The sequence below is a fragment of the Antennarius striatus genome, chromosome 9, assembly GCF_040054535.1.
Source record: "Antennarius striatus isolate MH-2024 chromosome 9, ASM4005453v1, whole genome shotgun sequence".
NCBI classification, from domain to species: Eukaryota; Metazoa; Chordata; class Actinopteri; order Lophiiformes; family Antennariidae; genus Antennarius; species Antennarius striatus.
The window spans coordinates 20,944,052-20,959,421 of NC_090784.1; the positions used below are offsets into that span (position 1 = coordinate 20,944,052).

The window sequence follows — 15,370 nt, forward strand, 5'->3', positions numbered from 1 at the left end:
CAGTTGACGCATCGTCTGCAGAGTTTTGTCCTTTCCTTTTCTCAACATCTCTGTGAACTTATGAGCAGGAAATAAACCCACAATGTTTTTATTTTCATGGAGACATTCACCAACATGGAGACAAAAGACAATTTAGGACTGGTTAAAAGTTAGAGCAGCAATGTAGACTATACAGTAGACTACCTGTAAGAAATCTCTGTCACAACATGTCTGCTGTTTTAATTTTTTTATTATTATAAATATTGATGGGGTTGTCCTTCTGTAGGGGACAAATGATGTAGGAACAAATGTTGGCCGGGTTAAGTTTCTGCCTGGAATCATTAACCGATGCTCACACTGAACTCTGAACTCTGAATGTTTTGCTAGTTGATGTTAACTATTGGTTGAGTTAACTGAAAAACTTAATGAAATCAAACAGAGTCTTCTTCTTCTTCTCCTTTCGGCTTTTCCCTTCAGGGGTCGCCACAGCCAATCAATTTCCTCCATCTAACCTGTCTTCTGCATCCTCTTCTCTCTCACCAACTACCTTCATGTCGTCTTTCACTACATCCATAAACCTCCTCTTTGGTCTTCCTCTAGGCCTCCTGCCTGGCAGTTCAAAACTCAGCATCCTTCTACCAATATGTTCACTATCTCTCCTCTGGACATGTCCAAACCATCTCAGTCTGGCCTCTCTGACTTTATCTCCAAAACCTCTAACATGTGCTGTCCCTCTGATGTACTCATTCCTGATCCTATCCATCCTGGTCACTCCCAGAGAGAACCTCAGCATCTTCATCTCTGCTACCTCCAGCTCTGTCTCCTGTCTTTTCCTCAGTGACACTGTCTCTAGACCAAACATCATCGCTGGTCTCACCACAGTTTTGTACACCTTTCCTTTCATTTGAGCTGAATTCAAACATAAAGGGGTGTGTCAGACTTTTGATGAACAGGAAGTGCGTCAGCGCGTCATTCACGTCAGTGTGGTGGAACACCTCAGTGGATTAAAGCTGGGTTTAGCCTCTACACCCCCAAGGATAACATTAATGCAGCAGAGGTAGAGATGTTAAAGTTACTTTTTATTTGTGTATTTGTTTATGTGTTGTTTTAATGTCCTGTTATTGTTTCTGGTCAGTTTTAGGAAATGGAACATCATTATTTTGAGTCGTAATGACATTTAAATGACCTCAATTGGTGATTATGGATTGGAATTCGATAAATAACTACTTATGAACAATACAACTGACAAATAGCCTCTCTGAACCAATTGTGTTCGTATGTTGAGGACTACCTGCCGTACTTACTTTTGTGTGATTGCATTTGTTTTCTTATATCGACTTTTTGCCGTAACGTGTGATTCCTCTTTAGGATTAGTAAAACTCTCTCGTCAATCTGTGTGAAAAGACCATTTCCATGAAGAACTGAGAGGAAATCTAGGTTTTAAAGCCAACATATATTGTAAAGGGATGTGAGTGTAAGTAAATCCACCCTAACACCACACAGCACTAATAAATAAATTCACTTGCAACTATTGGGATTGACATAGAAGCGATAAGACATGCTCTTAGAATCTTATTTACATCCCTGGATCTTTCTATGAGGGTTTAAATATTCCTATCCACACTCAAAAACACACAATACAGGTAAATAACCTACAGGTGAAAATGACACGCTTCTCAAACCGGCATCACATGGAATGTGCCCCCCCCCCCATCGCAATCCTGAACAGAATAAGTGGTTGGATGGATATTCTTATAAATGAAACTACCCACTAGTTTCTAAAGCAGCCATCGCGCACCATCCTCATCCGCTGCAGTAATAAATCGCTGCTTGAGCATTAACGGTCGGTAATAATCCAGAGATGGAATAAAGTACCCTGGTGTGGCCCATTCTGCTGCAAATGAGAACAAGTAAATTTACTTAACTGATCTTCCTAGATAACACTGACTATAAGACCACTACCTGTAATTAGGCATTTTTGCACTGAAGTACTGCTTCTTTTACACAATTACAATTTGTCAGCATGTGCTGCACCAGTGGACATTATTTGCAACATTTGTACCTTTTAGAAGGATGGGGCATCAATCGAACTGAACACTGGGTGTTTTTATACTTTCTAAGGAGATTTTTGGAAGAAGAGTAAAACTACCGACCGACCGACCGACCGACATTAATCCCGAGGTAAATTCCATATATCATCTGCTCACATACACTCACACATTACACCAAAATAAATGCATAAATACAAACAAGTGGAAGAGTTACCACAATGAGACAGACAAAAAATACAACAGGAAAAACAATTGTGCTTCAGACACAAAACTATGCAGACATGTAATTTGCATCTCAGCATGAAAGTACAAGAAGAAGCAGCAGAAGCAGAAAGTAAACTTTCAGTAAACTGAAAACACACTTGTTGGGTAAGGCGCATGTCATGGATAACAAAGACAAATAACAAAAAATAAAATAAAATTATGAATTAAATATTTCTATATGAAAAAGATAATAAAAATATAAAAATAATAAAAAAGCAACTTCAATTAAATCTTCTTGATAGAATTCTTGTGCACTCAGTATGACAAGGAATTACAATTATTTATAATCATTCACTATCAAACTGTCATCACGTGTCCGAATTGTCAAATGTTAATCTCGTGTGTTTGTATGTGTTTTTATTTTGTTTCGCTTCTTCTTTTTTTGAAGTGAACCAAACTGTTGGAGATAATTCCATTTCTGTTTCTCTGTGGATCCCACAGTGATGTCAGAGCTTGAAAAAAGAAACTGAAAAACATGAAAAATCTGGTTATCAGTGCAGACCTACAGACACAAGAGAACAAAGGACCAAATGTTGTTAAGAAAGTGTGAGGAAATTAGCTCCCTAATAAAATTCCTACTGGAATCTGTGTAAATCTTAACCTGAGGGTGACTGCGTCATGCACAGGGAATTTTGCCATGTCTAATGAAGTTCATGCTTTTTATGAAGTATTAGATAGGTGAGTGCTCTCTTTGTCTCAGCAGTTTGAGCCTTGAGCTATTACGTGAGCAATACTGCATGTGAGTGTTTGTAGTGGCAGCTTTACAGTCATTAGGATTAGGGTTTCATTATTATCATAATTACCACCTGGCATGAGGTCATTTTTGTTCAAGTAGCTCTATAGATTAGAAATATTGCATCAATTATTTAATGCCTTTGCATAAAATTCTGCAATTCTGCACAATCATTGTTCCCAGAAGATGATTGCTGTAGACCTGCTGCAGGTTTTGAGAGTGAAATGTCTCAAGACCTGTTGAACGGCTGGTCATTGAATTTGTCTTCGACAGCCATGACAAACTTAAACTTCAGCAATCCTTTGGATTTTCATCTACAGGAGCCCAGTTGGTCCAAATCTTAAGAAATACATCAGCCCCAGATGGACTTAGAGGACTTGTCTACTTAACCTGCTAATCATGTACAATAAGAGGAGCGAGCCAGTTGCATTTATGCTGGAAGGGGTAGCTGTGAGATTTATCTGATATCTGGGATGTTTTTGACATTTTGAAATTTTATGTATCATGTGTTGAAAAAGAAAGGCCAGTTTGATCCACAGAAGATGAACTTCTTCTTACCTTTTATTAGGAGGATGGAGGCGCCACCCTGTGGTCAGAAGGTTGCTTGCAATACAAATATTTTTTCTTATTACAGTATTCTTTTATTTCACCCCTCATCCTGGAAATTAAACCACCTCAATATGATATTCTGTTTTGGTGAATCACAGAAGGGCGTCGCAATGAAAACAAACACGTTCATGTCCCCACATGGTCACAATTTATATTACCTCAACACCATAAAAACTATACAATGTCAAAATTCAGGAGGAGCTTGACAAGCCTAAATGTTTTTCATCACTTCACAAAGTAATTTTTGTCTAAATTCGATGTCATTTCTGTCATTAAATCCCTCCTCACCCTTAATGAAGGTGCTTTTAGTAATTTAGTGTTCTGTGTTGGTAAAGGACTATACGCCTCAAAACATGAGAGTCAAAAATGGTGGAACCTCAGTGAAACTCAGGAGTTCTATTTACTATTTGCAAATAAAATACAGGGTTAATGAGCAGATGGTGATCTACATTCATTGAAACACATTAGTATAGCATTATGGTATTAAGAATATACTCCAAATAAGTTCTTAACAAATCCTGGAGACCTATGGCATTAATGAAGCTGAAAGGCCCCCCAGAAGGTGTTGTCTGTTAGAAAGTCACCTGTGATATTTATGCTGACGCTGTCTCCTCGTGACAGGTTGACAATATTGGCCACCCAAACAGGCCCGTCAGTTGTGCTGGGGTAGACACCCTCAATCAATGTCAACAGACTTTTTCCAATCTGAGCATTTCGGAATAAAATCACAGATTTTTTCTTCATGGTCTTTGTGTAATTGATGAAGGCGATCTGGGCGTAGAGGAAGTAGAGGCCTCTCTTGGTGGCGTGGATGGAGTTGTCGCGCAGCACGAGGAAGCAGGACTCACAACTGTTTGAGTCTCGCCAGAGTAGGTTGTTTGGAGCTGTGGGTAGATTTTGAAAACCTTTTTTAGTATTTTTATTATAAAAAACATTTTGAACTCAACCATCACAAGTCAGCCTTGGATGAATTTGATGAATTTTCTCAAGGCTTTGTTGTCACATTTTAAATTGAAAATGAGTAAATAAATCAAGTAATGACTGATATCTGCTGAACATGTCCGGGCAAATGTCTGCTGTCTGTTACAGTGGGCTTGAATTCTTCCTTCACTGTGGCCTACATTGACTCCACTTGGGGTTTGTTGGGGTTTTATTTAACACAGGAAAAAGGCAATGTGGTGGGAGGAACACAATGAGACTGGAAACATTATAACACCACACTGCCTCTGTCAGTCAGCAGTTTAATTCGCAGATGAAAAATGTTTGTGGGTAATATATGTTTTTCCATCATGGAGTGACAAATACGAAGGGCGACTGATAAACTTGTGGGCTTGGAGGAGCTCAAACGTGCACCGACTCTTAAAGTGATTATTCAGAATGTTTCGATGTGTTGCGTAACCGAAACTGGCAAATGTACCAACCAGCTCCACCTGGTCAAAGTGTCCCAGAATCCAACCCTTGATGCTCATCCAGAGAAAGAATGGGACAGTGGAAAAACCCAAATCCTCTTGGTTCTTAGAAAAAACAAATCTGGGAGGTCTGCAGGGAATATGGTTGCTGCCTGCCTCTGTTTCCCATGATGCAAAGCAACTTCTGTTGGTGAACTAAACAGAAAGGAGTCACACTATTTCAGGGGGAGTACTGCACTTTTTGGAGAGAACGCTGGAGCATGAAGATTCTGTGCCACCAGAGACCATCGGTCCACTGCGTCTATACCATCCAAGAATATATATCTCAACTCTCAACATGTGGCTCCCTCTTCTTCTGAAATGCAATATGACCCAGTTAAACCCATTGAGATATCTTTCAGTAAGTCTGGACTTCCCAGTTAAAAAAAAAAAGTCTTATCAGGCTACTTTATTGTTTACTTTTTGGTGCAGCCACTTCCGTTCAGTCTGCCCCCTTCAGTTCAAGGCTTCCTACGTGTCTCATTATGACTCTCAGCAGCTCCCAGAAGCATGTCTGCTCTTGTTGCACACGTCTGTAGGTGTCAAGAATGGCAGCAGCAACGTGATGACAGTAAGAGAGTTCAGACAGTTCAGTTTACGTCAGAGTCGAGTCTTGCATTCAAAACATGTATTCTGGTCAGATAAAATTTCTGTGGGGGAAGAAAAGCTCTAAAAAAAAAAAAAAGTAAGTAGGCATGGACCACAAAACATGACAGCGTCTCAGGAAGTTGAAGATATTCCGAACATTTCATCTTGACATCTTTATGACTTCATATAAATCTACCTCAGATCTTGGTAATGCAAAATGGAGAAGTGAGGCTTTAAACTTATCGACATCACAGAGGACCTTATCATTTGACATTTTATATCTGCCCCAGAGCTCGTAATAAATACAAACATGAATGATTCCCTTTACAGTCATCTAAAACTCCACAGATGTAAATGATATAATTTCTTTATGTACTCATAATCAGAAAAATACATTAAAAAACAAGGAATGATGAAAAAAATGAACCTGATTTGCCAGAGGAGTTGTACTTACACTTCATTAACTGGATATATGAGAGAGATGATCCTGTAAAACAAAAATTAGAAGGAAGCCATTTGTGTTAAAATACAGTAATTACGATCACTATGTTTCATTATCTCATAATTTTTTCATTAAGGGTTAATCCTTATCAGAAAAAAAATCAACTCACCTGTTGACTTTAACGGAGCCGGGATAGTGTTGACTGCAAATTTAAAAGACAAATTCAGACTTTATCTTTATAAAAATCCCCACAAGTCTCTATTATTTGCAGTAAATGACATTACTTTAAGTAAAATACAAAATCCCTTCAATGTACCTGCTGGACTGATGTCTGGCTTCACTGTTGAGGCTTCATCCTTAAATACACAAACAACAAACCATCGTCATCATGAAAACGTAACTGCTTGATCCTTGAAATTACTTGCAAAAATAATGAAGAGCTACCAATTTTATTTTGTCAGTGTCCAGGGAAGATTGTGTCTCGAAAACAGCAGTAAAATTGAGAGGAATGCAGCCTTATCCCACGATTTACATTTTTGTAGATTTACATGTAAAATCATAGAGGATGGAGTAAACTGCTCTTTTTTCACACAATATAGAAGCAGGACATTTCAGCAAACCTGCAAAAACAACGTTTGACTAATGATACTGTATATAAATCCCACTTTAGCTCTGACTGCTGTCCTTTGTCCTCCTGTGGAAGATTCACTGACCTCAGTTGACTTTGGCTTGATGGAAGAGAGATACGCAGCCATCATTACCATGGCCACAGTGAGGAGGCCACACCACACCTGCAGCAGCAGGTGCTTCTGAGAAGACCTCCATTTACACTCCATTCTGTCAAAGGTACACGCCAACGCTTTAGACTCGAACTTCTCTCCTGAACTTGAAGTCAGACCCATTTTTCACCTTTTACACCGTTTCCCTTACTACTGACATCTGGTGCAGCTTCATTATGCATACTTGAAGCTGCTCACACTTAAAGTGAGGTATTTTGTTAAGTTATGACAACGTTTTCAGACGGGAATATTGTAATTTTACCTGACAACTGTAATTTTAAATTTTGATTGCGATTTCACGATTTCTATATGAATGAGCAAATAAATATATAAGTACAGTGCGAAAAGTGAAAATGAGCTGTTAGCACATGTTTTTCCACTAAACCTTTCACACAGCATTATTTATACTAAAGATGAAATATGATCCACTGTTTCATAAAAAAGAGAAAAACAAAAACCAATTTGCGCAGCAAAATTGGTTTTCTTCCTCTCTCATTATTTGTGATTCCGTTGGTGACCTTGACGACGATAAATGCTTCTCGTCTTGTGTCGCTCTTCTTAATGAGTCCCAGAATTGCTGTGATGTTTTCATGTATTTGTCAAGTTATCATCTCATGGCCACCATCCTGCCACAGCTTTAGGTTTTTTACCTGGCTGAGGTTTTTTAGGTCACCGAACCAGAGTGGTGTGTCTCTGTTCTCGTTTTTAGTTTGGTTGTTTATTTGTACTTACTTAGAATGAAAGGATTCCTAAAATTCCACTGACCCTGAAATGTGTTTCAGACTTCACACCTTTCTGTTCTTTACTTTATTTCTACTAATGAGACAGTGACTGGATGAGTCACAAGTAAATCAGTGTGGCTGACCAACAGACTCACTTCACATCTTATCACTTTCCCTTTTTTCTGACACTTTCTAATGACTTATGAGAAAATAAATGGACTGTAAAATAGTCTGAGGAGGGAATAACGACCCTATACCGATTTGGATTTGAAGACTCTCTCTTTTTATCATGATGAATGTAAACATCAGTGTTAACTGGATTCATCAGGTATCGAACTAAGTGTCCCACAACCACTACAAGTCACTGTTGAATTATTTCAAATACTTATCATTTCTCAATTCATCAACCAATCAATCAGTCAATCAATCAACCCATTTTTTTCAAAGCTTCGGAGTTCAAATTTGAGTTGTACTTTTGTTTCAAATTGAGTCAAAAAATGTAATTATGTGGTTTGAACAATTTCAAAACAAAAGCCCGTCATTAATCAAATATCTTTCCTGTCTGCACAGTTCAACATTCATCTATAAACAACCTCTTAAAAGCTTATTCTGTAAAATGACATGTTGTAAATATCAAGTAATATTTTGATGCACATTTTAAGAGAGGAGCCGAATTAAATCTGGACTCACCCCGCATGTGTTGCCCTCTCAGTGTCCAAATTCATCTGGTGCTCCTCTCTGACAGACATGACAGGTGACAGGATTTTCCCTTTTACATCAGATGGAGTGAAGATGAGATGAATTTTTTTCTGCCCCCGGCGGACAGAGCTGTGGTTTGACAGAAAGGAGGAAGGAGGCTGTGATGTCTGCTGCTCAGCTTTATGGATAGGAAAGTGTGTAGTACTTCGGGTGAAACTGGCAATGCCACAGAAGAAGTGGAGTGAACTTTTGAATGCATAAATGAAACCCAGAAGCATTCAGTTAGTTTATGTTTTGATGCAGGAATCATTATTGTGCTCAGTCTTCTTTAAAATGAGAGAAAGGGCACATTATATGGCAAATGATTAAGGCATATAATATATTGAGTTAGGTGATTAAATATGCAGTGTTTTAGTGACACCATAAGAAATAGGTCTGCGGCTCACCCCCCCGACTGAGACAATAATATCTGTTGTAGGTGGTTTGTGACTTCCTACGTTTATAGGTCACTGTCACGGCTCAAGTCTTAATCAAATATGACAGGGACTTTTTTCTTCACGTCGTTCATTTGCTCTGCGTCTATGTGATGCCTCGTCATGCCTCTGATGTGCTGCTGCCTCATTCCATTGATCCTCAAAGGCTTTTCTTTAGGAATGAATTTATAATAATAACAATTATTATAAATATGTGGAGTGTTTATGGATGTACGATATTGTTCAAAAATTAAAGTTTAAAGTAATAATATGCCATCTAAAGAGTTTTCTAAATGTAATTTAACTATTCTGCTCCTGTTAAGATTTTATTTATCACTTAGTTCCACTTTCTTGATACGTGGTTTGATGTTGTTTGGTTTAAAACTTTTGCCAGTTTGACATTTTTAGATCTGACATTCTAAGCATGAAGTTACTTTATTTGACATTTGAGGTGTAAGAGGTTAAGACTACTGATAAAAAGCTATTTTCAGTCACTGAAGTCCTTGAATATATGATGTTGTAACAGAATATCTACTGTGAGTTTTGTGAAAACTGGGGAAATATTGAGTAGGTAAGATGATGACAAACAATTTAAGTGTACTTTTACGGCGGGTGCCTCATGTCTGAAATGTATAGTTACATATAGACTGTGTTATTATGTCCCTGAATATGTTATTCAGATTGGGATTAGTGTTAGGTTTAAATTTGGAGCTAGGTTTAGGGTTAGGGTCAGCGTTGGTTCTAGGATTGAAGTTAAGGTTATAGGTCAGGGTTATAGGGTTACAGGTATAGTTATGGTTAGGATTAGAGTTAGGGTTATTGTTTAGGTTAGAGCTAGGTTTAAATTTAAGATTGGAACTAGGATTATGGTTATAGTTAGGGCTTGGGTTTGGGTCAGAATTGGAGTTTGGGTTATGGCTGGAGCTAGGATTAGGGTTGGGATTACTCTTCGGGTAAGTGTTTGCATATTCAGTCAGCCGCATCCTTTAACAAAGACCTTCAGTGTGTTCATATTAACCTGAGAATTAAAAAATAAAATAAAAATAGTTATACGTTCTTCTTACCCAAATCCCAAATTCATCTGAGCTCAGTCATAAAACTGAGCACATTGTTACTATAAGAACATTTTTTTGTTACTAAAACGATGTTATGAGGGAATGGGTCATTGGTGAGAGGAACAGATTGAGTTTCAAATCTAATTGTAGAAAAGAGGATGAGAAATCTGAAGAATGCAGTGTGAGAAACACAAAGAGGGTCATTCTGCATTTGTTTACTGTGTTTGGTTTCATTCTCGGTGGGACATCCCCAAGCAGCCGGCCTCCTGGATTATTTAAATGTCACCAACTTTCTCCTATTTTGTCACTGTTTTGCAAGCACACAGACAGACACACACACACACACACACACACACACACACACACACACACACACGCACAAAACCTGACCTGAGAGATGGGTGGGCTGGCTGTGGGCTACTGGGTGCTGTCCCCACTCAAAACTCACACGGGGCTGATAGAAGCTTGATTGATATGAATCATAATGTTAGTTGGGTCTGAAATAAGGAGAACTGTCACCAAACACACAGCTGAAGGAAAACTTCCTTCTTTAGTCTAATGTCAAGGTTGAGTTTAGCCAAATGAGAACAAGATGTCCTCCATGTCCTGTCCCACAACTTCTGCTTTTTTTGAAACGTCACTGGTGTAAGTGTAGGCGTTATTATAGGAATCAAGGATATAAAGCCCTTATGACTGTAGTAAATTTTTTCTGTATGATTCACTTTACAAGTGCAGAGAAAATAAATACACACACGTACATCCAGAGAATAATCTAAATTACTTTAAAACTAACCAAACATTTTGTGTGCATGTGTGAAATTCTTGTTTCTTGTTAGGATTAATGAAGGCATTAAAACAACACCAAACTGTAAAATAATACAGTGTTGGCAAATGGCAAATATTTATATTTAATATTTGAGATTAGCCTCTGATGATACTTTTCCGGTCATAGCGCAAAAACTGTTCAGTATGTCCTCATCAAAAAAAACACATCTCCCATACTGAAGAAGTGCCGTTGATATTTTGAGGTATTTTAAACATTATATTTGTTTGGTATTTGTTTGTGGTGTTGGTACTTTTTACTGAAGACTTGATACAATCAAGCATTGCATAAAATCAAACATGAGTTACAGCTAAGAATCACATTACTCAGTGGAGTTGGTTAACCCTGTAGAACAATGAAGGGAAATGAGAAAAAAATAATAATCGAGGGAAAGCTGACCTTTGCTTTCTGTTTTCACCTTGTTAACAGTTTCGTCCACTTCAGCCAAACATGCAAAAAATCGCTATCCTAAGCGACGGTTAGTTGTTTCCTAAAAACAACTGTGATGAAATGCTTTTACAGTTGGGATGTGTCATCTTTGTGGTAATGCCATCCTCATGTCCTACTAACATTGCACCCACCGTTTTCTACACAGAAGAGGAAAACTGGCCACATAGTGAAAGTTATTAACACCCTCCATGAACTATACTCAAACATACCTGAGTTACCTCAAATGACAAGGATTAGTAATAAAATATGAGAAACTTAGCCCATGTGTCATTTAAAGAGTTTTAATTCATCATCTCAGCATAATTCAATTATTTATCTTCACTTAAATAAAGATGTAACACTACTGTACTGTCTTCATTGACATTGTGCTAACAGGTATTTTTGCTCAGCGGCATCATAGGAATTCCCCACATTTTTGCTGGATGATTGTGGGTGGATACACACCCACAAAGATTTTTTTCTTTTCCCAACACACACTGCTCGGGCTCTGGTAATATGGACTGAAAGTGACAGGCATAATGTTTGGATAAGCAAATAAAATTAAATCATGGCTGGTTTCACTTTTCCTTAATTATACGTTATTTTTGATGCCATGAAGGTTTATTTGTTATGATTTTTATGTTGGTGCTGGAAATATTGCATTACATCCGGGCATCCATCGCTCCAGCAACATCCTGGAAGAAATAGAGTAGAAACAAGACTTTGAGATTTCAAATTCGAAGACATCTAAATATGAAATCATTAAAATGGAGGTGAATATATCAGTCTGGCCTACCTGTGTCAATATTCATGTGCAAAATTCTGTAACACACAGACAGAAATGTTATTCTCAATGGGAGACATTTTGAAATTCAGAGCTAAAAGTAAATGCAAACCTTTCTCTTGGGGCGGTGTGACACTTTCCTTCATGTCATCACAGGCTGCGTTTTCCAGAAAAGTTCTCACCACGTCGGGGCTAACATCATTCTGGCGAGCTACAGTGAAATTAAAAAAGATGTAGCGTGGAGTTTGAAGGCTGTCAGGTGTTATCTAGCCGATGAGTTTTTTCTGTTTTCATTAATTCTAGCTAAATGACAAAGAGCCTAAATCAGAAATGGGCGAAAGTGTTGACTGATCAGCCACACAGACTAAAAATTTAACTGACGGGCCAGCTGAGGAGCAGATGGATGGAGTGTTTATTTATACTAATGCAAATGAGATGTAAAAAACATTACATAAATAGTTTAGGCTTTTTTTTTTTAGGGTGAACTGATTACTTACCATACAACATGAATCTGGCAAGGGAGTCCTCCGAGTCTGTTGGGCTCAGAGGGGGCTCAATTTCTTGTAAAATGATGCATTCAGGGCAGTTTGCCCATTTACCGCTCCAGAGCAGGTTTCTCCGCTTAGGCTTTCCTGAACGTTACAATTTTGTATATAAGTTATCTCATATTAACTCTTTTATATTCCTTTATTGTTTGTACTACATATCATGACCATATAAATGTTTATACCTGTGTGTAAGTGTCTTGCTATGTATTGAGTTATTTTTTCAGGGAGACAACATCCATAATGGGATCACTGGAGTGATAGTAGAGGTCCCTTGAGCAGGGCGTGACCTCTGAACTGCTAGTTCACAGGTCCTGGTTGTTGTCTTTTAAAGTCAACAACCAGGCACCCCCGAGTAAAAAATATAACTGTTGTCTTCTCCTTTTTGTGAGTGTTTTTTAAATGTTCTAGGTTGTTTGAACCTGACACTGCATAAAATTTAAAAAAAAAAATACAAGCAAAGTAGCAACATCAGTGAGTTACTCAGATAAACATAGGTCATTGTTTTATACCGTACTCCTAAAAGGCCTCAAGGCTTATAAATAAAAGAAGTGGATATGTTCTCAGGGAATTTTACAGCAGATTTTGAAAAGGTTGTAACCAGAAACCCTTTATCTTTGCCTGTCACCAAAGTGGGCTCATCAGTTAACACATGGAGCCCTCTGTAAACCCTTGTGGTCAAAGCCATGGCATGTATTTATGTGCTTGTTTTCTATTTTAGTGTTGAACAATGTGGGTACAAAAATGAAGCAGTGTGTGTGAATAAGACTGTACTGCAGTTACCTTCCACTTCCATATCATCCCTGTCAGGGTGTATGCGATAGGTCCAGGTCTGTTTCACACAGTCATCCGCTCTAAAGGTATGTTTTTGTAATGAAGACACATTGAGTTTGACAAAGTTTGACAAGTGATTAAACAAGAACAGAAGATAAACATCTAACATTTTCACTTTCACTTCCCTTATTCTAATTTATGTCTATGTCTATGTCTGTGTCTCTTTTTTATCCTGCTCTTTCTCATGAAGTAGTCGTCCTGTTTTAAAGGCGTTGACGCTGCATTTGTGTCAATGAAATGTCACATAGTGGTGGAAAGTAACTGAATACTTCTGAAGTGTGTGACTTTACTCGAGTATTTCAATTCCAATCAGCTTTGAACTGATCCTCCAGTAAATGGATAAATGGAGTTCCTGACTACATTCAAGGCAAGAATGTATTTAAAATAAACACAAACATTATCAGCCATACATTTGACATGACATGCATCATCAGACACATTAGTTGAATGGAAACATTTAAATTTGTTTTTGACTGATTCTCTATGAGGTCATGAGAGCGTCTCACATGCGTGAGTGTCCCGTCAGCAGAAGCGTGTCATTGGTTATCTTCTCCATGGTGAACCACAGGTTGTCCAGTGACCTGAACATACGGATGTCGTCTTCTCTGTGACTGACTGCAGCTTTGAAGTACCACTTTCCCAGATACTAAAACGGAAAGAGATGCAGAGAGGTGGCAAAACTGTGTGGGATAGTGGCAACGGTATAGAACCCACAATTTGCAATAAGACCACTTATGGAAAATGCGGAGGGAGTGGAAAGTGCATGAATACAACCATGTCTGAGTTAAATGTCTCTGCCTTTGCATTTACTGTGAGACACCAGTAATTTAGAAAATATGTTGAATTAGGGGATTTATGTCATCGATAGAATCAGTAAATATGCGGGTATTTGCAATGACAAAATGTGTCCGTTTTTCTCCTTTATGTCCACTAAACTCGGGTCCCAAAGAAAATGTTTTTACTATCTGACAATTCTGTGATGTAAATAAATTTAACTGTTTAGGCAAACAAAAATGTAAATGTTGTTTCTCACCTGCTGATGGTCGATTGTGTTGGCAGCCAAAAGCTCACCATAAGTGCAGGGAACGATAGAGTTGTACAAAAACCTAGATAAAGACAGGAAAAATGTCCACACTTCGAGCCACATAACTGCAACCTCGGAGCTAATACCTGATCATAAAGCTGTTCAAAATGTCTGAATCTCCTCGGGGTACTCTGATTTTATGTAAACATGTCACTTTAAAAGGCTGCAAGCAAATTATTAACAAGTATTGCTGCAATACTCCTGATTTTTAAAAGTGCAGAAAAATTCAGGTTGACTATGTCTTTTCATGTAAGGACACAGGTTTAGGGTATCCTAACGGATCATAAATTGAATCATTATTTCACACAGCAAGATTTCATCATGATCCCAAACAAAATGTTCTGAAAGCAGAATTTTCTTTCACGTTATTCTTTGTGAGGCCATCCGAGTCATCCTCCTCCTACAGAGGCAGTAGGTTCTCTGAAACCACTCCAACAAAACAGACGTTATTAATAGAAAGTTTTTAATTATTAGCAAACAAACTCAAAATACTACGACTTTGAAACAGACTGGTATTTGTTAAGACTTCAATCTGTCCTGAATCAAGCATTTGCGATCTGTCAACATAAATCTGATAGGAATCATTAACTATTTGTTTGAACGGTGACCTTTTGGCTTGTCTGTCATTTACGTTTTGAGAAATGGAGTTACTGATAGGCTGTATTGATTATTTTCTTAGCTAATCATTCAGTTGCTTCAGCACAACAGATTCAAACTACTCCAAAACCCCAAAGATCATTTTTTTGAATATTGTAGTCATTTGGCAATATCTACCACATTCTTTTATAATGCATACAATTAAATTGATATTGGTTAGATGGAGGCAATTGATTTGCTGTGGCGACAGCAAATCAACTGGGTAAAGCCGAAAGGAAAAGAATTAAATTGATATTGATTTGGACATTCTGAAGCGATATCTCTATTAATATTTATTTTAAAAATTATTCGCATATGGATTTGCTTGTTCCCAATTATCTCCACAAGGTGGCGTCAATCAACAGACGATGGCATTTTCTTTATCTGGTTTCA

General features: G+C 37.9%; 2 protein-coding genes across 2 annotated transcripts; both read right to left on the reverse strand.

Moving 5' to 3' along the window:
- Positions 1–3,636: 3,636 nt before the first annotated feature.
- Positions 3,637–8,339, reverse strand: lta (lymphotoxin alpha (TNF superfamily, member 1)). The gene is made up of 6 exons (XM_068324447.1): positions 8,306–8,339; positions 6,828–6,951; positions 6,431–6,470; positions 6,284–6,316; positions 6,127–6,159; positions 3,637–4,520 (listed from the first exon to the last, which is right to left on the reverse strand). Exons 2-6 carry the CDS (start codon positions 6,948–6,950, stop codon positions 4,171–4,173), a joined length of 579 nt encoding a protein of 192 aa, XP_068180548.1. The 5' UTR covers position 6,951; positions 8,306–8,339; the 3' UTR covers positions 3,637–4,170.
- A 3,041-nt stretch (positions 8,340–11,380) lies between these two features.
- apom (apolipoprotein M) lies at positions 11,381–14,669 on the reverse strand. Its single transcript, XM_068324420.1, has 7 exons — positions 14,291–14,669; positions 13,764–13,903; positions 13,207–13,277; positions 12,376–12,510; positions 11,991–12,089; positions 11,891–11,916; positions 11,381–11,789 (listed from the first exon to the last, which is right to left on the reverse strand). The coding sequence occupies exons 1-6, from the start codon at positions 14,402–14,404 to the stop codon at positions 11,903–11,905; spliced, it is 573 nt and encodes a 190-aa protein (XP_068180521.1). The 5' UTR covers positions 14,405–14,669; the 3' UTR covers positions 11,381–11,789; positions 11,891–11,902.
- Positions 14,670–15,370: the final 701 nt, after the last annotated feature.

What these genes read in the sequence shown, in the direction of transcription:
- apom (XM_068324420.1), bottom strand. Translation starts at nt 14,404, where the DNA reads ATGTGGCTCGAAGTGTGGACATTTTTCCTGTCTTTATCTAGGTTTTTG. An exon ending in CTGACGGGACACTCACGCAT is followed by an intron (nt 13,278 to 13,763) that starts GTGAGACGCTCT and finishes ACATACCTTTAG; the next exon opens with AGCGGATGACTGTGTGAAAC. An exon ending in GGATGATATGGAAGTGGAAG is followed by an intron (nt 12,511 to 13,206) that starts GTAACTGCAGTA and finishes TGTAACGTTCAG; the next exon opens with GAAAGCCTAAGCGGAGAAAC.
- lta (XM_068324447.1), bottom strand. Translation starts at nt 6,950, where the DNA reads ATGGAGTGTAAATGGAGGTCTTCTCAGAAGCACCTGCTGCTGCAGGTG. An exon ending in TCAAGCCAAAGTCAACTGAG is followed by an intron (nt 6,471 to 6,827) that starts GTCAGTGAATCT and finishes TGTGTATTTAAG; the next exon opens with GATGAAGCCTCAACAGTGAA. An exon ending in ATATATCCAGTTAATGAAGT is followed by an intron (nt 4,521 to 6,126) that starts GTAAGTACAACT and finishes ATCTACCCACAG; the next exon opens with CTCCAAACAACCTACTCTGG.